At 32.1% G+C, this 24,848-nt stretch overlaps 2 protein-coding genes across 4 annotated transcripts in view; one reads left to right on the forward strand and one right to left on the reverse strand.

The window, feature by feature from the left end:
- Positions 1 to 1,319: 1,319 nt before the first annotated feature.
- On the forward strand, positions 1,320 to 22,498 carry LOC106069505 (bromodomain-containing protein 8-like). 3 transcript variants are annotated; one of them, XM_013229174.2, is made up of 20 exons: positions 1,320 to 1,902; positions 7,913 to 8,003; positions 8,368 to 8,437; positions 9,077 to 9,126; positions 12,107 to 12,229; positions 13,826 to 13,906; positions 14,060 to 14,136; positions 14,315 to 14,382; positions 14,777 to 14,992; positions 15,502 to 15,610; positions 16,060 to 16,209; positions 16,462 to 16,646; positions 17,613 to 17,736; positions 17,894 to 17,946; positions 18,123 to 18,265; positions 18,735 to 18,815; positions 19,076 to 19,144; positions 19,448 to 19,625; positions 20,405 to 20,470; positions 22,336 to 22,498. In XM_013229174.2, exons 1-20 carry the CDS (start codon positions 1,851 to 1,853, stop codon positions 22,429 to 22,431), a joined length of 2,082 nt encoding a protein of 693 aa, XP_013084628.2. In that variant the 5' UTR covers positions 1,320 to 1,850; the 3' UTR covers positions 22,432 to 22,498. The 3 variants fall into 3 exon arrangements, with proteins under 3 accessions (XP_013084628.2, XP_013084627.2, XP_013084626.2); XM_013229173.2 differs by having other exon boundaries at positions 14,783 to 14,992; positions 20,387 to 20,470; XM_013229172.2 differs by having other exon boundaries at positions 1,321 to 1,902; positions 20,387 to 20,470.
- A 1,409-nt stretch (positions 22,499 to 23,907) lies between these two features.
- The window catches only part of LOC106069504 (cartilage oligomeric matrix protein-like), a 67,686-nt gene continuing 66,745 nt past the window's right edge, over positions 23,908 to 24,848 (reverse strand). Inside the window, exon 25 of the mRNA XM_056041426.1 lies at positions 23,908 to 24,622. Coding sequence (XP_055897401.1) covers positions 24,558 to 24,622 — 65 coding nt within the window. The 3' untranslated portion in view covers positions 23,908 to 24,557. The remainder of the gene's footprint in view (positions 24,623 to 24,848) is intronic.

Below are 24,848 nucleotides of genomic sequence, written 5' to 3' on the forward strand. Positions count from 1 at the left end.
AGGTTACAAAGACAGTTTGTGTGGAAACACAAACTCAAAATCACCCCTGAAGTGGTCCACTGAGGCAAGTAAAAAGGCAGGTTTTAATATTTTCAGAATGAAATTCTATCAAAGGGAAATGACAGAGAAGAAAGAAGGTTGACAGATCTTGTGTGGTGCCCCAACAGTCCAGCAGAGCAAGGGATAGATGAAAGTGAATGAAAAGTTTGATGTAAACCTGGCCTAACTAATGTCATATAATGATTATCTAAATGACCTACTAATTGTTTTGTAAAGGGTCAATCTCTTATTTAAACCATCAAGAAAAAAACAACACATTTTTGTAAAAATAAAAAAAAACAATTTCTCCATTTTCTCTGCTAGATTCACAATTCTGCATTTACATAGTTATATGAAAAACTATGTTCCACTTATATGTATATTAAATAGATTTTTTCTCTTTAAAAATAAAAGTAAACATTTTTTGTAAAATATAGTAGGCCCCTAGTTAGTATGACAGAACTTACTTAACTTAGCAATAAAATTATTTTTAAAAAAGTTTTTGACAAAAAATCTAAAACCCTTTCAATAAATGTGTTAAAAATATGGTAAATAGTCATCTCCCTGACTTAACTAGCCTCCCGTGTTTGTTACTATTAATAGTGAATAGTTGTAAAAATGGTATTTTTATGAAAAAAATGCTTGCATTGTTGATTTTAAAAATTAAATTTTTCGCTTTCAGAAGAAAAGAAAGTAGTTTTTGTATCATAACTTTGAATGGTCTAAAATATCATGGTATTGGATTTTCACTATCTTTTTTAGTTTACGAGACCTATTAAACGGGACGGACAGACAGACTACATAAAATTAAAACTAATAGCTTCTAATCCCCATTCGGAGGCCGATAAAATCAATGAATTTTGCACAGCAACACAAGCTAAAAATAAAAACGGCACAATTTGTTGCCTTTTACTTTTATTTTATTCTTGTAATAAATAATTAGATATAATATGTATCATATGAACGGTTCTCTATAAGGAAATCTCACCAACTACAGTTTACTAGATCTATAATCTAGAGTCAAGTTAGAATAGTTAGATCTAGGTCTATATATTTTTTATTGTGTTTCTTCTAGCAAACTAAAATGTACTTTAGTTTCTTTTAGCGCGTATCCTATATAACTAGATTAACTAGATCTATCCTTTATCAAATAGATCTTTAGAAATATAGATCTAAGATCTAGCAAATCTGGATCATTTTTAGTTGGCAACAATGGAATTTACAAAATCATAACTAAAGTTGTGAGGAAAAAAATATTTTTTTAATCTAAAAATGGTTATTTTATTGACAGATCGAGACGAGATCTAGATCTTTGTCTTGACTCTATGAATAAGAAATCAAAGATTCTGTAGATTGAGTCTGTCCAACAAAGATTCAGGATCCAGTCTAGATCTAAAGTCTAAACTAAAAGTCAAAGAAGACTCTATTTAAACTCTATTAATAATTAAGATTAAGTATTATTAGCCTAGATTTTTTTTGTAGTTAAGGCTAAGAACTTAGGCTAAGACAGGCTAAGTAGATTAACTACTATTCTAATTCTAGATCTAGAGTCTAGAGACTGACTGGTGAGTCTGGACAAGTCTGGTGACATAGAAAAATATATCTATATTATATAGATCTAAATCTATATAGTATAGATCTAGATGATAGATCTAGCTAGACTCAACGTCTCAAGACTGTAGTAGTAGAACTGTTACTGTAGTCACTAAACTGTAGACTGACGCTAGTTCACTGTGGCTAAGCCTAAGGACGTAGTCAGTACTGAATCAACTGAATGATATTATTATAGACTCTAGAAATCATTATTTATTATGATGGAGAGCGATCTACCTAACCTTTCAACAGTGTCAACACCAAACTATCGTATGTTTTAATGTTGTTTACTTTGTTGTTTGTTAATGAAATGATAGTTAACTTAATCATAACCATAATATCTATTAATAATAATTTATCTATTCACTACAATTCTATTCTATATAAATATTATTCTGTATTATATTATTATATAGATCTAGTAGAGATTACTTTAGATCTAGATAGATCTGTTGAGTATTGAGAGATATTTTAATTTTAAAGATGATAAGTCATAAGTGTCAGATTTATAAGTCTATTCAGATAAAGATATAAATTATAATAAATTATAGTAAATTACTGTTAATTTATCATAGGACCGATCTAGATCTGTATTAGTAACTATGACTAGATCTATACCTATAGTCAGTATATATATATATATATATATATATAATATGTATTACTCATACTTTTAACTGTAATCTATGTCTATGTTGTTAAATATCTTTTTATATAGGCTATTTTTTTATAGGCTATAAAAAAATATAATTATAGAATAGATTTAGATGTCTAGATCAAGTTGTACTACAGATGTCGGATTGTAATTTTGGTCATGGCTCGTCTGCCCAGGCACCCCTGACAGTCTATCAGTTAATATATTAAGTAATTAACAAGAGAACAAGTAATGGCAATTTGTTAGCGTATACTAATTAACAACAAGAGTTTAATATATACATAAACTTACTGATTCAATGATAGGATATACTGATGGTTATACATAATAATAAATACCAGATCAGCGCGCATAAGTTATTTGCAATTATACTATGTCTATATCATTAACATGCAAGCACACCTTAATCACACGACAGCCTAGTTAACCATAGGCCACAGAAACAGATGACCTTTACATCATTTTCCCTATAGACCACAAGATCTAAAAGGGGAACTTTGCTTTTCTTTACACCTTAATCACAGTGTAAACAGTCCAATCCGGCCTCGTGATGTTCACAACCCAATTGCATGCATAATGGCCAAGTAGGGTCTATACAAATACAGATACAGGCTTGACCCAAGCCTGAGTCCCTTAACATGAAAAATATGCAGTCCTTGTGACCGCCATTCACATCAGAACTATAGAGCTACGAAATAGCAAAAAATTATAACAACATAACTTATCCAATACTGGGGAAAAAAAACAAACAAATAGAAAGCTCCAGCCAAGAATCTGCTGCCCAAGCAAACAAAAAGAAGCAATGATGCCAACACAGCACATCCCACATACTATTATGGTGCACAAAAGAAACACACCTAACAAAGAACCAAATCCATATGGGCATGACAGTAGATTGATAGATCTAATTCAAATAGATCTAATAGTAATATCTAATCTAAATTAACTATTAAAGCTTAGATCTAGATGATCTACTATCTACCTTTATTAGTATTAAGTAAATTAGATAGATCTACAACTCTAGATTCTAGAAGTCTAGATAGAAATCATTGATATCTAATATTATTTATATAATTATATATCTATATATTGTTACGTATTTCTGAATCTTCTGGCTAAATGTATTAGTAGGCACATTTAAATAAAAACACTGCAAAGAACTTGAGGACTAAACTTTCAGTTTCATATAACTTTAATGACTATTAACTCTAACAATTCGTTACTGTAACATGTAGCGTAGAAGACTGTACAATATCTGTCAGTTAGCTATACTTCGATGCAATTTATCTCTTCACTTCGTTGCAATTCATCTCTTCTCAACTTGCATCGAGCCGTATTCCACAGAACAGACCAACGACACACTTCCCAGTGTCGCTTCAGGTCTCCCTAAGCTGAACCAAGTCGTACTCAAGTCTACCGAATCAGAGCCATACACGTCTTACATCGACTGTCAACTGTAACGGCTCAAGTCCACTGTAGTACGCTGTATAGACTTTAACGACAGTAGTCCACTCCAGTTATCTCTACCCTAGTTAACTTGCATCGAGTCGTACACATCTCTCTTCTACTGTCTCGCACAGTAGACAACAGTATCGACGACTCACTCACGACTGACTTTCACATTAACTCTCTGGCTTATATAGAGTCCCTAATCGCTTGTCCATTGTCGCAAAAACACTGCTAGTATCCTCTGGAACAACACAGGAGGAAACATCACATCCTGTCGTTGTTTATACATGTCGATTCCAGAGAACACTGGCTGCTGTGTCATCTCGCTGGGTCACACGTTGACCTCTACTTGTCACTGTTCATTTGTAACAATATATACTATATTATATTTAATATAGAACCAGTCAATTCTAATTTTAAATATATATAGGATATGTGTAAAAATGTAACATAGATTTAGTAAATTATCACTTCTGGACACATATATATATCTTCCTGTGAGATACATGTATAATTTATGATATAGACATAGATATGTAATCACCGAACTCCTTTCCACATTTTTATCTAGATTACTTTTTTCTTTAGATGTCTAAAGTGCTAATACTGTAGAGGTTGCATGTAAGACATTATTTGTCTACACATCAGACACATTTAGTTTCATATTTTTCCATTAGATACAATTTATATAAAGATCAGCTTTGAAATGTCAACATTGACATGTACAGAAATTTCCATTATTCCATTGCTCAGGGAGATTGGCAGCGGGTCATGACTTAGTGCTATTTTTAAGCTTGATGGCAAATGAAACACATGATACTTGTATCGTAGGCTTGTAAATATATGAGGAAACACCTTATTTTGCCTACGTTTTAAATTGTAAAAATAAAGGGGGTGTCTGGTCGCAGGGCAGGTCTTAGGCCACTGCGACATAGGCCAGGCCCCACACTAATTCTGTGTGTAATTATTAAATTGCAAAAAATATACGAAAAATCCCTGAAAATGTCCTGCATTTATTAAAATCTCCTGAAAACTCATAAAAATCTCCTGAAAAATAGACAAAATTGTCATTTGCAAACCTAAATAATAGAAAAGCCTTAGTTTGCATGCAAGGACAAAGAAGCCACACAGTGGGTATAAAAAATGGCGTCCCCCAAGGAGGAGTCCTATCCCCAACACTTTTCCTAATATTCATAAACGATCTAAATCAAAACCTACCAAAAAAAGTTAAAAGCAGCATGTATGCAGATGACCTTGCCTTAATTAGCACAGAAGAATATGTAGGAACATCGAAATTTCGATTACAAGATGCTCTTGATAAACTCAATAATTGGTCCAAAGACTGGGGTATGTCCATTAACACAAAAAAGACAACATATACCATATTCTCACTGTCAACAAAACAACAAACAATAAAATTAACATTAGATAAGGAAGCTTTAGAAAAAAATGACAGCCCTACTTATCTTGGAGTCACCTATGACCCGAGACTAACCTGGAAAAACCAAATAGATAAAACACAGAGTAAAGGCATCCAGAGACTATCCCTCTTGAAAAAATTAGCTGGCACAGATTGGGGAGCTAATCACAACATCCTGAAAAAGACCTATACCAGTTATGTAAGACCTCTACTAGAATATGGTGCCTCAGCATGGGGCTCAGCCCAAACCAACCTAAGAAAAATAGACAAGGTTCAAAATATTGGTCTAAGGATAATGACAGGAGCAATCAAAACAACACCCATAAGAGCTATGGAGGAAACCGCTGCCCTGATCTCTCTGGATGAAAGAAGAGAAAAAAAATCCTTTCCCAATTCACTAAATTGGAAACCTTGGAGAGGCACCCACTCAGAACAAAAATCCACAAAACTGGCACAAAAAACCGTCTCAAAAGGACCAATTTCATACAGGAATCTCTAAACCTAAAAAAGAAACACCAACTTGAAAAAATTACTCTGGAATCCTCGATACACTATAAATTAATAATGAATCTCCACCCTGGGACGAAAGCCCTCTTCCTACTATAAGGGACCATATTGAAAACATAAAAAGAAAATCTGATTACAGACCAACAGAGCTCAAGGAAATAGTGAACTGTTTTCTACATAACAATTACCCTAGCAATCAGTGGATCAGAGTTTACACAGATGGCTCATCCCATAAAGCCACCACAAATGGAGGAGCTGGAATACTTATCGAATGGCCAGATGGAGGAAAACTAGAAAAATCCATTGCAACTGGAGAGCTCTCTGACAGTCACAGAGCAGAAAGGGAAGCACTAGCACTAGCTGCTACCATGCTAGCAAATCATCCAAGTTCCCCTCACAGTCAGATTGTCTTTCTAACAGACGCGAAAACTACCCTCCAAAGCTTGCAAAACTCTGATTCCCCTTATATTAAAAACCTCAGAACAGCACTTACAAAGCTCAACAACAATAGCAAAAAAACTGTTATTCAATGGATACCAGCTCACATACAACTAGCAGGAAATGAGAAGGCTGACACACTCGCCAAGAGTGGGAGAACAAACTCACAAGTAAACTCTGCACTCTATCCAGAAGAAATGAAGAAATTAATTGTAGATAAAATAAATGAGAAATGGACGAGCTCCCATCTAAATCACAAGAAAGATGACGCTTACTATAAGCTATCCCGACAAGACCAACGTCTAATCTTTCGACTCAGGACCGGACACAATAGAATGCGACAACACATGTTCCGGAAGCTCAAAATTGGAACCAGTGAAATCTGCCCATGTGGAGTATCACCAGAAAATGCTGACCACGTCCTCCAAAACTGCTCTCTCTACCAAGAGGCCCTTATAAGACATTGGCCCCAAATCACCCCAATGGAAAGAAAACTATATGGAGAGCTCCCTGATTTGGAAACCACTGCGCAGTTCATCTCATGTATTGGTCTAGTCATATGAACACTCCAACATAACAATGAGAATGATGAAGAAGAAGAAGAAAAGTCATTTGCAAATCCTACACGCAATAAAAAAAAAAGGCATTGTCAACTTTCATGTAATAAAATTTAATAATCGGACGAATTTTCCTCTAAACCGAAAGTTCCAATACCTTATTTACTTTTATAATCACTGGCATATAAATATTCCATAGGTTGCAAGGTTCGTAAAGTAAAGTAAATTTGATCGCAATTTTGTACTTAGTAAAGAATGAATAAAATGCAAAGTCAAATTTATTTTCTAATACAAAATCTTAATTTTCACTTATTATCCTTATTCCCAGCCAGACTAGGCCCCACGCAATCAGTTTTGCATAGGGACCCGCAGTTTTAATAAATATTTTTAATGTTTTAGAATGAAATGTTTGAAAAGCTTGATTGTAGTCTTTATAAATCGCTAGGTAAATCTAAATATCTCATCTATGATAACAAAAATCCACAATTTTTTATAATTAACATTTAGTTTTGACTATATATTATTACTATAGCTAACTAGTAGTAGTAAAAGTAAAGCTATCACTGTAATATTCACCCATATACCCCCTTCTTTCTTTATCTAAATATAATATTATATATATATAATATATATAATAATAATATATTTCTTGATCTAAATATCTCATCTATGATAACAAAAATCCACAATTTTTTATAATTAACATTTAGTTTTGACTATATATTATTACTATAGCTAACTAGTAGTAGTAAAAGTAAAGCTATCACTGTAATATTCACCCATATACCCCCTTCTTTCTTTAACACCCCCCCCCCCCCCCCCCCCCCCCGCCCCATCATCTTTATCAACTGGTCCAGACAAGTGATAGGATTATCGATTATTGAGAAAGCTAAAAGCATGAGATTCTGCTAACAAAAACAATTGGTAAAAATATTTCTAATCACACAGATTTATTGTTTTTTGTTTAGATCTATTACAAATTTAATTACAAACTAATTGATACTACTTTGCTTAATAAAAACTTAGTTAAAAAGTATTTTTTTATATTTTCTTATGTCTATTACTATTGATAGATCTTATCTTCTGTCTTTGATGGATTTTATTTGTGTTAACTGTTTTTAAGTGATTGATAGATATATTTAATATATTGAAAATTGTTTTAGTTTTTGCATGCTATGGTTTTCATTTGTAATTGAATTAAATATATGTGTTATTATATAAAGTTGTTCAAGAATGTCTTTTTTTTAAAATCAGGCCTCAAACTTAAAAAGCCCCTGGATGTGTGGTCTACTAGAGAGAAATTATGCTTGGCAAGTGCAGTTTTCAAAATTGGTGACCAAAACTGGTACTGTCAGTTTCTTTTTCAGTGTCTCAAATATTCAAATCACTAATTCTATAGTTGTGATGTTGATTAAAATTAATTTTAATTCATTCCTAACAGTGTGATTTGACCTTAAGACATAATAAATTAAGCCAAGTTTCTTTGGCTTATGCTCAGTGGGTAGTTGTGTTATAGATGAAGTTTGCATATTTTATAGGTTAACTCATAAACCCAAAGAGAGTTTCAGATACTTGTTTTCTCTTTTAATGATTGTATTTCTCTTAATTTTCCCAAATTCTTTCATGAGCTCCAAAGACAGGGCATCAATGTAAAACAATTAATTCAACTACAAAAGTATCGAAAAGTTAATCAAATGTATTCTCTTTAGGGTATCTGTTAGTCGGACCATCAAGCCTTATGCAGATCCCAACAGACCACCTGACTGGTTCCATCAAAAGGTACTTCAAATAAATAGTTTTGTTTTCTTTAAACTTTACTTGTTTGTCCAGTATGTCAAGTTTCGTTAGTTTCAACAAATGTGTTGGAGAGACTTTTATAGGCTGTAGAAGGTTTTGAACGCTGCCACTGCGGTAAAGCCCTTAGCTTCCCAACCGGAGGTCCCGGGTTCAAATCTCAATGAAGACTGGGATTTTTACTTTCAGGATTTTGGGGCGCCTCTCACCCAGCTCTTATGGGTACCTGATATTAGCTGGGGAAAAGCTGCTGGTCGTTGTGCTGCCCACATGACACCCTTGTAAACTGTGGGCCACAGAAACAGAAGGCTTTTACATCATGGGCCTCCTAGATCACAAGGTCTGAAAGAGGAAATTTACTTTAACTTTATGCTTCCATTGCATCCACCTATGAAAAAAACGTTTGTTTGTGTGAATGTTAAATTATGAGACTGTTTTAAATACATATCAAAACTTAACAATCTATAATTTAAATGATTTATTACATAATATCTAAATTATCAAGTATAATTAAATCATTATATAACATAACATCAACTAATGTACAATTACACAGCTGTAATCTTATGTTTTGAAAAGAATGAGAAAATCAAACAATAATTTCACTTTGTTCTTTCCTTTCAGAATTGTTTACTTCAGTACTATGACATGATGGAGCAGCTGGAACAACCAAAGTAAGTGTATGCATTTCAAGGCAATGAAGTTAGCAAGAAAGCATAGAGAATTTAATATTGTTCCTTTGTAATGCAATGCTTATGTACAGTGGCGTCACTAGGGGGAGCGTCCACACTAGGTGACACCCAAGTGAAAAAATTTACTTTTGCAATATCTGACAATTAAAAAAAAAGTGTCAGTGGCTAAATATCTAAACATGTTATTCACAATTAATAATTTGATCTATACACATTTTTTTATATTTCAGCTAAACATATTTTAAAACTCTTTCTTTCCTAATTGACATTGTCATCATTGATTTTACCCCATTCTGCAGCCTAATCGACGATACTATCTGCAATCCTTAAAAAGTCGGTTGTTTTGTTTTCTTCCTCCCAAAATTTTTTTAAATGCTTATAATTTAGTCTTGAATGGTTTCCCTTTGGAAAAAAGATTTTTTTTTTTTCATTTTCAAATTGATGTTTTAAAGAGTGGGGGCTAAAAAAGGCTCTATTTTTCTATATAAATTTTTCATAGACATGGGATAGTGACAGCAAAATATAATAGCTAGTTAGTTAAATTTGGATCATTAAATATTGCCCAGATCTAGTTTTAAAGAGACTTGTCCACAATCAGTAAGTTTTTATTTTTAAATTCCATTATCCAAAATAAACTTTTATTTTGGTTTTATAAACATCAATTTGTTAGATCTAAAAAGGGCATGCATTCTCCTTTAATAACATTTTCTGATAGTAAAGAAAAAAGTTATTAAAGTTTAATCATAGCAGTGAAATGCATTTGAGCAAAATGAATAATTCTGTCGTAACATAGAAAATAATTATGGTGAGAAATTCTTTCAAAATGTCCAAAACATTGCATCATACTTTATATCACAAGCAAAACTTGAACCCTTACTTTCAGCTGTATACCATCTGCATGTATATGAACATCGCTTTGATTTTAAAAAATGTTTTATTGAATCTATTGAAATAGTAGCTTGCATCGTAATACAAGGATGCCAACCAATAGTCACTGTTTATCAAATGATGACATTCTTCAGACCTAAATATTTTTAAAATCTCCCTTTCCATTAATGTAAATTATGCAGAATTGGAAAGTAAACAAGCTGCAATTGAGATTTCTAAAGATGATGTAATTTCAAAAGTTGACTGTAAAAGAACCTCTCGCCAAGACAGAGGAAATGTAACAATGAGGCAGTCAAATGATATAGACTTAAATATTTTAGAGGATTTTTTTTCTTGGTATCACTTGACATGATTTATGAAGGCAAAAGGAAAAGTATCCCAGTCGTCAAAATAATGGTTCTGTAAGATGCTCTAAAAAAAATGCATTGTGATTCAGTGTAAAAAAAAATACAAACAAGAAGAAAATGTTTTGTGAGCAATCACAAGATGCGTGACTCACTATTTAAGAAAAGAAAAATAGGTTCATTCTTATGCTCATTGAATTTTTTTTAATGCTGATCTTCAACTCCTACTGGAAGCAATTCAACCAAAAAATCTTTTATTTCAAAAACAGACAAATTATTGTAGATGTCAGTTTCAAAATTATTAGCATAGATGATGATTTTCCTAAAGATGACATTTAAACAGAAATACCATGAATGAGAAGACATTTTTATGCTCCAATCACAACTATTCTAGCTCCTGCGAGTTCACACAGCTGCTCGGACCTCCAGACGCTCTTCTAAGAGCTTAATAATGCTTATCAAACATTGAAAGCTTTATTTACAAGGGAAAATGGTCGCTTAGTCTTCTCTCTAAGCGTTTCTATTGTTCTTCCTCTCTAGTGTCTCTGAACATGTCGTATTTCCTGTCTAGTTCAATCGACTCTTTTGGTCTCAAGATTAATACTCAAAATTACTCTTAATTCATATCATAACAACATCTAAAGGCAGCAAAAGTTATTCTTAAAGAAACTAAAAATTGATAATGCATGATTCATAAGCCACTAAGACCGTAAAGAATATCTAAGAATAATTTAACAAAGACTTCAATTGTAAAGTAAAGTTTCAGACCTTGTGGTCTTTAGGGCAGATGATGTAAAGGTCATCTGTTTCCGTGGCTTACAGTTAATAAGGGTGTCATGTGGCCAGCACAACGACGTACCACTTTAATTTTTCCCAAACTAATTTTAGGACCCATTAGAGCTGGGTGGACTCAGCTGTGCTCAAAGATCCAGAAAGTTAAAATCCCAGGATTCAAACCTGGGACCCCCAGTTCAGAAGCCAAGTGCTTTACCACTCAGTCACCGCACCTGCCAATTTTTTCTTATCATCTGCTTATCTATGGCACTATATGAAAAGGATTTTAAAATTAAAGTTAATAACAGATGACACTATCACAACAGGCAATTTTATTTTATAGTTTTATAAAAATCAGGTATTTAGGTAATTATAAAGTATATAAATATGTATTATGTCTCAACAAACAAAAAACAGGAATTTAGGGGGATGGCCGGGAGTGGGGATGACTTCCTGAGCTGACCACACCGGGTGACACCAATTGCTTTGTCTTGTGTGGATAAGTCCAAATGGATATAACCTTCAAATAGCAAAATAACACAGGTGAAAGGCCAACAATAGAAAGGTACTAGAGGATGATTAAGAATGTCGATTAAGAGGTTAAATAATAATGAAGAGAACCATGGTATGCTGTCAAACTAAATCTCTACGCCCATAAGACCTGCCTCTCTCTAAAGCCGCCAAAAGTAGTCTTTTTACTTTTCACTATTCTTCATCAAATCCTAATTTTGTTTTTACTAGTCACGTCACTGTCTCTAAGTCAAAAACCTTTTTATGAAACAAATAACTTTTAACGCCTAATTCCTACTCGTGTTTATATAGTCAAATAAGATCACATAGAGTTTTTGTAATATATTGCTTATATAGCCAGAGGTAACCATTGTTGCTATACTATAGTAATGCATTACTTAAGTAGTCAGCAAGATAGCATACATTGTTTGTTTGATTTTTTGTAGACGAAAAAGAGGCAGTGAGAAATCTGAGAGTGAAGCCCCAAGTTTACAAATAATGAGAAAAATGACTATAGAAAGAAGTGAACAGCTGAAGAAAGAAATACTTGAAATGCAACAAAATTTTAAGTTTGTAACATTCACATTTGTATCAATCTTCTGTTAATTGAAATAAGCATAAAATTATTCTAAAAATATAATTGTATACAACTTTAATTCAGTGCAATGTATTTTGCTCTGAATTCTTATGTTCTGTTCTTTGAATATATTCCATTTGTCTCCTGTATTTGTTGTTCTCAGTATATATATTCCATTTTATCTCTTGTATTTGTTGTTCTCAAAATATATATTCCATTTGTCTCCTGTATTTGTTGTTCTCAGTATATATATTCCATTTTATCTCTTGTATTTGTTGTTCTCAAAATATATATTCCATTTGTCTCCTGTATTTGTTGTTCTCAGTATATATATTCCATTTTATCTCTTGTATTTGTTGTTCTCAAAATATATATTCCATTTGTCTCCTGTATTTGTTGTTCTCAGTATATATATTCCATTTTATCTCTTGTATTTGTTGTTCTCAGAATCTATATTCCATTTGTCTCCTGTATTTGTTGTTCTCAGAATATATATTCCATTTTATCTCTTGTATTTGTTGTTCTCAGAATATATATTCCATTTGTCTCCTGTATTTGTTGTTCTCAGAATATATATTCCATTTGTCTCCTGTATTTGTTGTTCTCAGAATATATATTCCATTTGTCTCCTGTATTTGTTGTTCTCAGAATATATATTCCATTTGTCTCCTGTATTTGTTGTTCTCAGAATATATATTCCATTTGTCTCCTGTATTTGTTGTTCTCAGAATATATATTCCATTTGTCTCCTGTATTTGTTGTTCTCAGAATATATATTCCATTTGTCTCCTGTATTTGTTGTTCTCAGAATATATATTCCATTTGTCTCCTGTATTTGTTGTTCTCAGAATATATATTCCATTTTATCTCTTGTATTTGTTGTTCTCAGAATATATATTCCATTTGTCTCCTGTATTTGTTGTTCTCAGAATATATATTCCATTTTATCTCTTGTATTTGTTGTTCTCAGTATATTCCATTTTATCTCTTGTATTTGTTGTTCTCAGAATCTATATTCCATTTTATCTCTTGTATTTGTTGTTCTCAGTATATTCAATTTTATCTCTTGTATTTGTTGTTCTCAGAATCTATATTCCATTTTATCTCTTGTATTTTTTGTTCTCAGAATCTATATTCCATTTTATCTCTTGTATTTGTTGTTCTCAGAATCTATATTCCATTTTATCTCCTGTATTTGTTGTTCTCAGTATATTCGATTTTATCTCTTGTATTTGTTGTTCTCAGAATCTATATTCCATTTTATCTCTTGTATTTGTTGTTCTCAGTATATTCCATTTTATCTCTTGTATTTGTTGTTCTCAGAATCTATATTTCATTTTATCTCTTGTATTTGTTGTTCTCAGAATCTATATTCCATTTTCTCTTGTATTTGTTGTTCTCAGTATATTCGATTTTATCTCTTGTATTTGTTGTTCTCAGAATCTATATTCCATTTTATCTCTTGTATTTGTTGTTCTCAGAATCTATATTCCATTTTATCTCTTGTATTTGTTGTTCTCAGAATCTATATTTCATTTTATCTCTTGTATTTGTTGTTTTCACTCTATTCAGTGTTTATTTTTGACAGAACACTCAAGGCTGAAGTGGAAGCCATTAAAGCTGGTCAGTGGGATGATAAAATTAAAGATGTCTGGACAGAAATACAGGAGTAAGCATAATTCTTTTTCAAACTTTATAATCATCATAAAAATTGTAATTTTGAGAAGCCTTCACTAAGACAAAATAGAGAGTAAACAGATTGAAGATGTATTCTGAAAATAATGGGAATCAGTTTTAAAAAGTCTGGATTGCTTTATTACAGAGAATTGAAAGCAAAGGAAACAAAAATCAAAATGGAATTAAAAAGTGAAGATGATGAAGAGGATTTGAAAACTTCAGGTAAAGTTGAATATCCAGAAGTGTTCTATAGTATCAAGATACAGCTTATAACAAAAGTGCCTTCTAACAAGTTTGAAATGTGTTTGAACAAATGTTTTGAAGATGTAACACTTACCTAGGCACACTTCATTAACATTTACCTAAAATATTTAAAAAATAATTATTTTTTTTTGTTTAGATTTATTAAATATTGTTGTTTGTGAGTCAACTGACAACAAACAAGAATCTCTTGATGAAATCTCTGTGGTGAGTTCAATTCTTTTGTCTTGTCTATAAAACTTAGTTATTGTTTTCAAGCTTTTTCATTTATTAATCTTCAAGCTATTTCATTCATTAAATCATTGAGTGATTGTTTGGGAGAGAATGAACTAAACTCCAAGTTGATCATGAGTGATTAGCTTTTACATTATCATTTATGACATTATACTTATAACCATAAACTTTCATTGCTAACAGCATCCTTTCATTGATACGACAAAACACTGAAGATTCACTTAAGTATTTCTGTTCATGTCAAAATTCTTAAATGTTTCTTGATTGTTTAACCTTTGAACTTGAGTTTAGTTATAATTCCCTAGACAAGATAAAAACTACACATCTATAAATTATATTATCATTCAAAGACAACTTTTTCTCTTAGCTGCAGATGGCTGAAGAAGAGACTAGTCAACAATCTCAACTAAGTAGCACTGCTAGTCAACAATCTCAACTAAGTAGCACTGCTAGCACAGCCACATCAGCTGAAGTCCTCCAGTCCAGTGAGATCACTTCTAAGTTACCTGTAGCTTCACATCTTCTCTCATCACTTCTAAAAAGTGAAGTCAAATCAGCAACAGAACTTCAGAAGTTAAAAAATGTAAGAAAATTGAATGTGGATTCATTGCTACAGAGCTTAAGTATTTTGTTAACACAGCAGATCCTTGAGATTCATTTTCTTTTATTTATTATTATTTGCTCTCTGGTTTTTACATTTTCATTTAATGTTTTTTTACCCACAAAAAAGAGTCTTGATAATCTTTTTTTTTAAATCTATATCCTTCTGATAGGAAAAGAATTAATAATGAATCTCAATGTTTTGCTGTCTAAAAAAACAACAGTTCTGAGTTCTGTTTGTTAATGTTTTGTCTCCAGAATGATGTTCTTGTCAATCTGAAACTTTTTCATCAGATTGACGATGGGCTTCCATTGTGGATTCTTTGTCAATTGCATAAAATTGAATATTAAAACATCTAAATGTTGTTTTTTCTTTCAATTTTCTTTTTTTTTAGCATAATTTTGTGATTGTAATGACATGTGAAAATAAGGTCATTTCCCTTTATTTCAATATCAATTATAACGTGATAATTTTTTAAAAACATTTCTTAGGAACAAGAACAAGTTCAGTCACAAGCTCAGTTGTCAACAGTTCAAGAAATATCCAAAAGTAACAAGTCCCTCAATGAGGAGGAAATTAAAAATGATAACAAAGTGACATGTAAGATTTCTCAATTGTTTTCTCCAAGAAAATCAAAGTATCTTTGAAGCTAAAGGTTTTAAAAGGACTTAGTTTTTAAACTAGACATACTGTCTATTTTTTAAAGTTGTTTTTTTTTTATTTGCTACTATTAAATCTTAAATTTAATTTTTTTTTCTTCAATTGTTTCTTTATTTATAAAAGAAATTATTCAGTTACCCCCTTTTAAATTAGGAAACTGGAAATAGGGTTGATACGGTTATAGACAATAACATAGCAGCTTATTACCTTGCAAAGCATCTGAAAGTAATGGTGCAACTAAACAACAAACAGTTTTTTTTTTAAATATTATTTTGCTTTCAGTTAGAAATCAGCATAGGCTCTTATAATGCTATGTTCACTTATTTCTATGGTAATGATACTTTTGTGTTGTTTTGTTTTCTGTACTTATCCTCTATTGGTTCTACTAGCTGAAACAGTTCAACCAGCTTTACCTAAACTCCAAACTGCTATTAGTGTCCCAAGTGTTGATGACAAAGAGGTGGAGGCCATTAACTCCACTGATCTAATGATGCCTATAAATGAGGAAATAGTTTCTGAGACCACTGATTTTGTGCAGGGTATGTATCTTGGATATAGGAGCTTGTAGTAGTGAAATTATAAAGTATGTTGTGTTTGTTTTTTTCTTCATACACTTATGTAACAAAGTTACATACATATTGAAACTATTCACATTAAAAATAATAAGTTAGATTGTTGTAAATTCATATTTCCTACTTAATTGATGATTTAGTATTAATACAAAACACTTTCACTAATGATTTGTATTTATTTTTAGTTTACTGATTTCTAATCCATTTATTGCCTTGAAGATGTTCTGGGGAGCAGTCAGAGAGAGGAAACTCTTGATCTACAAATCAAAGAGGAACCATTGCACACCAGTACTGAGGCCGAGGATGGGAACAAAACACAAGATACAATGGAGACAAAGGAAGAGCAAGCTTTGAACACAAGTCTGATAGCAAGCTTGAGCAATATAAACCATCAGGTTGACAAAGTATGTACACAACTGCAAGTATTTAGATATTTTTTTTTTTTTAAAAACATATGATGCTTAGATGTATTTATTTATCTGGAGTATTTCAATTAAGACAAAATAAACCCTATCTATAATTAAAATGTATGAAACATTTGTATGAACACAGAGTGGCTGTTTGATTGAGGTGTGCTTAGTGTGTACATTATGTCATGTTCAGTTTGACCTTGAATGACATGTAGTTGACATGCTAATCTGAATTTGTAAATAGTTTTGAAGCTTCATTACCAATAACATCTGAATGAATGGGAATATGTCAATGATTTGCTTGTTGCCAATATCTATAGTTCTAAACTTCCCTTTTTGATATAAAATTTAAAGCAAACTACAGTCACTTAATTCCAAGAGCGTATTCAAGAGAGGTTACACATTTCTACCAGTGGCTTTTTCTTTAAAAATATTCTTTAATAAATGTGTACTTGAAATTGGTAGTGAAGGTAGAATCTTTTTTAGACTAGCAATGTAACAAATGGGGCACTAGTCATTGTTTAGATTTGAATCCTTTCCTCAATACTTAATTACATGAGGGAAATCCTAACAACTTTTTACCATTGCTAAATGCCTTGATATAAACTCTACTGACCTATTTTCCAAGCTTTAAAATACAATTTCGTACATAATCTAATTTCATATTGTAATAAGAGTTCTCATGATTTAATTCAATTTTGTTAAATGAATTACTGTTTACATGTACAACAACAAGAAGTACCCTATGTACAAAGATATAATAACAGTGTCGAGTGAAAGTTGTAAGGTCTTCACTCTAACCTTACCTTAAAACACACATGTTTAAGCAGGCATTTCAAAGAAACATTCTTTTTTTTTTTTTTTTTGTAGATGAAAAATAAAAAATAACCTCATATTTCAGAAAATGTGTTGATGTTTTGATTGTTGTCCTGTCTCCTAAGTCCATTCCATTTTGTTTAGGAAGAGATAGAAGTCAGCACAAAGAAGTCTGTGGATGAAATAGAACTGCAGGAATCTCCTTCTCCAACCAGTAGTATTTGTTCTAGAATCAGTGAAACAGGAAGCAGGAGAGGAAGGTCAAGAGGTCAATACATTCTCTTTTAGCTTTAGAATTATTGACTAATGCAAATTATTGAGAATAAAATTTTATTTTGTAGAGATACTTGCACACTCTATAGAAGTAAATAATAATTTATTTTTTTTTAAACTGCAAAACCAAATTTTTTAATTTTGTTTTTCAGGACGACCACGAAGTAATAAAACATCTCAACTTTCTGTTAAAAAAAGTTCTATTGTAAGTGATTAGCTAGTTAGGTTTGTACTAAAACATGAAAGATCTCATCATACTGCAGACATAATTATTGACTCTATTATTGAACATAATTATACTCTCTTATTTTACATAACTATACTGTCTCTTATTTTCCTCTACTGTCTCATCATGCTGAGTACTCTCTATTGTCTGGTCAGGAAGAAGATAAAAAAGATGATGGTGTTGGCAGTGATGTGGACAGCGAGGAAGATGACCCACTTAATGGACAGTTGACTTCAATCAACCCAGTGGCACTGCTGTCTGAGTCATTCCCAAACAGCCCTGCTTCTTTATCTATTTGGTATTTGTATTTCATAGCCATTAGAATGTTTGAATACATTGGAACTGACATGCTCAACTTACTTTAAATGTTCACCATTGAAGATCATTTAATACAAAATATTCAACCATATTTTGGGAGCTTTTGACTTAAGTGTTTTACATTGAGCTGTGCATAGAATATTATGAAGGATTTCATTTTTTGTTTAAATATGTTGAGCCTTCTTCATGAAATAGAAATTAAGTTTTAAGTTAACCAAAAGTTCAGTTGGCTGCCTGTAAACTATTAGTTGTATGTCCTGTCATTACTGTAAACTATTAGTTGTATGTCCTGTCATTACTGTAAACTATTAGTTGTATGTCCTGTCATTACTGTAAACTATTAGTTGTATGTCCTGTCATTACGACAATCTCCATCATTATATGACTGTTTATCTTTCAATATTTTTTTAATATTATATCTGTATTTATCCACTATCTGTATTTGACAGTAGTGACACAGAAGAAGAAAAGTCTCTCAAACAATGGAAGAAGTCCATCATGCTTGTTTGGAGAGCTGCAGCTACTCACAAGTACAGAAATAGTTTCATTTTTTTTTGTAATAGAACAATATATGAGCCTTGACACTTTAAACAGATATCACTCAGCACTGCCTTTGATAATAGTAATTTAAATAATAGCAGTTATTTATGCATTTTCTTGACCTAAATATATTTTTTGAACATGGTTCCCTTGATGAATATGATTGCAAGTAAAAGCTGAAAATATTTGATTGAGAATTAACTTACAGAACCACTGCAATAGTAAAAATTCTAAATGTTTCTTTCTCCAGGTATGCTAATGTGTTTTTACATCCAGTAACAGATGACATAGCTCCAGGTTACCGCAGTGTTGTTCACAGGTAGAGAGAATAAAAATACTTTATCAACAAATTAATTGTAACTTACATTTGTTATTAAATTGCTCATACAAATGTTTTAAAACCAAGTCAGTCTTAGTGCTGTTTCTATCAAATGTCAAGTACGTTGGCCTTTGTTTCTTTTAGCATTCAAAAATATATTTAGATTGATATCTATAAAACTGATCACTGGAAAAGATAGCTTAACTTCTTTACACTTGAGACTAACTTTTAACTGAAACAATTTAGCTGCTTGGTCAAGGGTTTTATTCCCTTGCAGTCCTACTGATTTTTTGTTGTTTTTAGACCCATGGATCTGAGCACAATAAAGAAGAACATTGAAACTGGTTCATTGCGTACGACTGTTGAGTTCCAAAGAGACATGATGCTTATGTTCACTAATGCCATTATGTACAATGCATCCAATCACAATGTCTACAAGATGGCTAAAGAAATGTATGATGATGTCATGCTTCACATTGAGGTAACACTTTCTTTGTCTTCACATTGAGCTAACTCTTAATGTCTTCACATTGAAAAAAACTTTGTGGGAAGCTTGGTCGAGAGGCTAAGTACACTTGAACTACCTATGAAGGAGGCTCGAGGTTCAGTTGTGTTTACTGAGTGCCTAAAGGCAGCACAGAAAACCTCCCAGACACCCCTCTCCCCCACTGGTCCACAAATGAGATTGGACCATAGTGTTCTGAGCATCCTATAAGCATGAAAGTAGTGCTATATAAAAGCTAGAATTTTTTTTTTGTCTTCATATAGAGATATGTTATCTTCACATTGAGGTAATGCTTGCTACAATGACTCAATTCTTGAATATTTCTAAACATACACTTAGAGCCTTAGTCCATACTAAACATTTAAAAAAAAATGGAAAGTTGATTATACTTAATACAGGTTAATGTATTATGATATAAATTACCTTTACATGCAAATATGAGCTACACACATAGTTTACATTAATATTTTACCATTTATAGAAAGTAAGCCTATTGAAATTATCTCTTGTAAAATGGTGATTTTGATAGGACTTTGGACTGTTAAACCTAAGCCTGGTTAAATTAGCTTTACCATTCACTCACCTGTACATCATGTTGACCAACATATCAATTCACAACTTGAAAATATTTATATGTATTAGAAGGCAATCTGTACATCCTGTGTACAGCACAGTTAACTTGTCATCTAGTCCCTACACTATTGATATAAGTATGTTTGAAATATATTTGTATTTAGCAATATGTGAACACACAGATGATGATACAAACTACAGATGCTAAGAATCTTCGCCAGTCTCGCAGACCTGATACTTCAGATAAGGTAAGAGATTTAGGCAGGACAGTTCACTTATTATATTGTATTAAACTATTATGTAAATATTGGTATGATCAGGGGTTACGATGATGAAGATATATTTATATAGGTGATTACTGAAAATTTTTGAAAGGAAATCCTCTAACCCACTGTTATGCATATTAACCACTATCTATAATAAAATGAACCTAAATTATTGTTAAGAATAGAAACTCTTTCCTAATGCATTTGAGGCTATTTTTTTTTTACCTCATTCCTAGTTGAAACATTTATAAACCAGATCAGAAACTAAACACCAATATTTGTAGCTAGTTTGAAAACTTAGATGCAGAACCAATATTACATTCAATCTTGGCTAGTCATGTAGCCTCATAGTTGACTTCCCAAAATAATTTTTTTATGGGAAGATTTTCACTAGAAGATGTATTCAAGTGGGTGAACACAAAATATAAAGATACTAAAGAGCTCCCTGAAAGAATGGGGAATCCATGTCTAGGAAAAAACAAAGCCCATGATGAGAGAAAAACAGACAAACCAAAGCAGAAAATACTGCAATAGGCCCAACCTACCTATGTAATCAGTTGTTCAGAGCTGAGATCGGACTACACAGCCATCCTAGAATTCATCAACAAAGGAGCAACTTACATTCAATTGTAATTTGCAAAGCAATTTTCTTTTATTAAACTTTCTTTCCTTAGCACTCATTTCTCGATGCCCAATAGTTTTGTTCCAATGAATGATTGAGACATGAGTGTATTCCCTTCTCCTGCCTAATGCTTTCAGTCATGAGTGTATTCCCTTCTCCTGCCTAATGCTTTCAGTCATGAGTGTATTCCCTTCTCCTGCCTAATGCTTTCAGTCATGAGTGTATTCCCTTCTCCTGCCTAATGCTTTCAGTCATGAGTGTATTTCCTTCTCCTGCCTAATGCTTTCAGACATGAGTGTATTCCCTTCTCCTGCCTAATGCTTTCAGTCATGAGTGTATTCCCTTCTCCTGCCTAATGCTTTCAGACATGAGTGTATTCCCTTCTCCTGCCTAATGCTTTCAGTCATGAGTGTATTTCCTTCTCCTGCCTAATGCTTTCAGTCATGAGTGTATTTCCTTCTCCTGCCTAATGCTTTCAGTCATGAGTGTATTCCCTTCTCCTGCCTAATGCTTTCAGTCATGAGTGTATTCCCTTCTCCTGCCTAATGCTTTCAGTCATCAGTGTATTCCCTTCTCCTGCCTAATGCTTTCAGTCATGAGTGTATTCCCTTCTCCTGCCTAATGCTTTCAGTCATGAGTGTATTCCCTTCTCCTGCCTAATGCTTTCAGTCATGAGTGTATTTCCTTCTCCTGCCTAATGCTTTCAGACATGAGTGTATTCCCTTCTCCTGCCTAATGCTTTCAGTCATGAGTGTATTCCCTTCTCCTGCCTAATGCTTTCAGACATGAGTGTATTCCCTTCTCCTGCCTAATGCTTTCAGACATGAGTGTATTCTCTTCTCCTGCCTAATGCTTTCAGTCATGAGTGTATTCCCTTCTCCTGCCTAATGCTTTCAGTCATGAGTGTATTCCCTTCTCCTGCCTAATGCTTTCAGTCATGAGTGTATTCCCTTCTCCTGCCTAATGCTTTCAGACATGAGTGTATTCCCTTTTCCTGCCTAATGCTTTCAGTCATGAGTGTATTCCCTTCTCCTGCCTAATGCTTTCAGTCATGCTTCTTGAGATGTTCAAGAGAAAACTGAGAGGTGACTATTTCTGCTGCATAATGTCCACATTGTAATTGATCATTTTATCTCTCTCTATATTCTCAATGTTTTTAAAAGGAATGTTATAACTTCTAAGGAAAGACAACTCTGTATGTTATGTTGTTTTTCCCACTATTCAGGAAGAGGAGGTGAAAAAAAGGCGTCACTCTGTTGATCAGACCGAAGGTGGCAAATTGAAAAAGAGAAAAACTCGTCTTGATGAAAGTCTCCCATGATGTCTGCCCTGAAGTTTTTGTGCTAATGAAATGAATGTTTTTGAAATGATTAAATGAAAGAACTTTTTTTTGTCTTTGTTGTATTGATTTAAGAATGTGATCCAAATAATATACACACATACACAGTTCTGAGATGTTCATTCTGCATCTCTTTCAAATATTTTTTTAATGTACACAATTCTGGGTTATAAAATGTTTTTACAGTTTCTGTTCGTTAATTAAAAGCATTGGAAGATTTCTTTGGTAATCATCAAATGACCTTTTGCCTTCAAGCAGTTGGAGTTTTAAAAAAATTTCAGTATTTTTTTTTTATAAGGATAATTACTATTTACAAACAGGTGTTTTTCTTATCAAACCTTATTAACAAATGTTCAAACATACTTGTTCAAAATATGCTTTCTAAATAGTTAGTTTTACTGATAACTAAGTATAATTAAAGTACTGGAATATGATATATATATATATATATAGGTGACCGGTCATTTCATCCCTGGTCATTTCATCCCCAGGTCACTTCATCCCCAGTCATTTCATCCTCAATTAAATATTTTATATATAAATATGATTATGTAGAATGCTTTTTGACATTTTATGACTTATTACTAATACGTTTATAGAGTTTCCTCTTCCAGTTTCTTTTCTTAATGAGAAATCTTATTGTAAATCTGGGTGTGTACTTAGCTATAGCGCTTCTTTTGGATGTGGGGGTTGTAATATCATAATATTATCCGGATCGAAGGCCAAGTAAAAAATCATTTGAGAGATAGAAGTGCGATTAGAATAATTATGATCATGCCTCTGATAACTTATCATCAAAGACCAAGTTGTGGTTGGTGCAAATAGTGGAAATCTTTTGAGAGATAGAAGTGCGATTACAATAATTATGACTGTGCCGCTGATAACTTATCATCAAAGACCAAGCTGTGGTGAAAATACGACCATGTTTCACTTTATTTTATTTTTCAATCGCTCTTTCTTGAAAATGGGTGCGTTATTTTTAGCCTTGAAATAAGGTTTTATTTTTTTTCTAATAAAGACGGAGTTCACCCATCCTCGTGATATCATGTCGCCTGTATAAGTTTTGCTTTAATTCCTTTTAAACATTAACATGTTACAATTTTGTCATTTCAATAAAAAATGAATACATTAAATATTCCTCATTTCATGATTTTTTTAATTACAATTTGTTAGATAAAAATGATCAGATGATAAGTGACCAGGGGATGAAGTGACTGGGGATGAAATGACCGGGAACCTATATATATATATATCATATACTTAAACCTATGTTATTTATATTGTCCTTTCCTGTGCTATTTTAGAAGTTATCATTTAAGTCTGACAAAATATATAAATTTATTTATTTATATAATCTAATATTACAGTATATAATCTTAACCCTACAAATAGTATCTTACTATAAACTACAGTTCATAGACTTTCCTATTTCTAGGCACAAATTATTGTAAAAAAAAATTTGTTTCAAATCTTTATTTCAATCAAATCTGAGACACACTTTACAAAAGCTTAAATCTAAATAGTAAAACATAGCAGACATGATAATTAAAGAAATGTTGAATGGTATTGAAGTAGTTTTAGAAACTATATACAACAAAGTAACATGATTATAGCAATACATTCATATCAGTTATTTTACTTAAACACATGAAGACAATTTATAATATGAACAACTGAATGATTTGTTAAAAAGTTGAAACAGAAGTTGTGCTTAAGTTTTAAATGAAGTTTATAACAAGCTGTAAAATAGGTCAACAAAAAGTCTGATTTCTATACTAAATATTCTTGCTGTTGAAAACAAAAATTCATTAACTAATAAAAATTGTGAAGACAAGAACTGAAGAATACCAAACCTAAGTTTGTTTTGTACCAAAATTTTCAACTATTTTTAGTCTTTTTTGATGGTAGGAATTTTCAGCAATCGACTTATTTCCTTTTCTTATTATAAATATTATGTATGCTTTAAAATCTATTCTATTGAAGCACAAATACATGATGGAACTATGGATTTGTCTTTAGCTAAACAATCAAAAACAGTGCAGCTAAAAGCATAACTAAAAAAATGTCATAATTTGATAGCATTTCAACTTGTTTGATGTACAAACCAACTAATAATCATAAATATCATCACTTGAACTGTTAGAGTCGTCCAACAAACCCTTGGGAATAAATTCTGAAAAATATCAAAAATGTATCCTGCAATATATATATATATGTATAAAGATAGATAGATGTAAAGTCTTAAATTATACAGTAAAACAACTCTTAAATTCCTATATTCAGCTTTCAACAGGCAATCTTGAAAACAGCTGTAATGATTTTCCTAGAAATTTGTGAGAAGAATTACTAGCTATTCAACAACACTGGGATAACTCTAGTTTTACCATTATAATTTTTCA

Source organism: Biomphalaria glabrata, chromosome 1, assembly GCF_947242115.1.
Source record: "Biomphalaria glabrata chromosome 1, xgBioGlab47.1, whole genome shotgun sequence".
NCBI lineage: Eukaryota > Metazoa > Mollusca > Gastropoda > Planorbidae > Biomphalaria > Biomphalaria glabrata.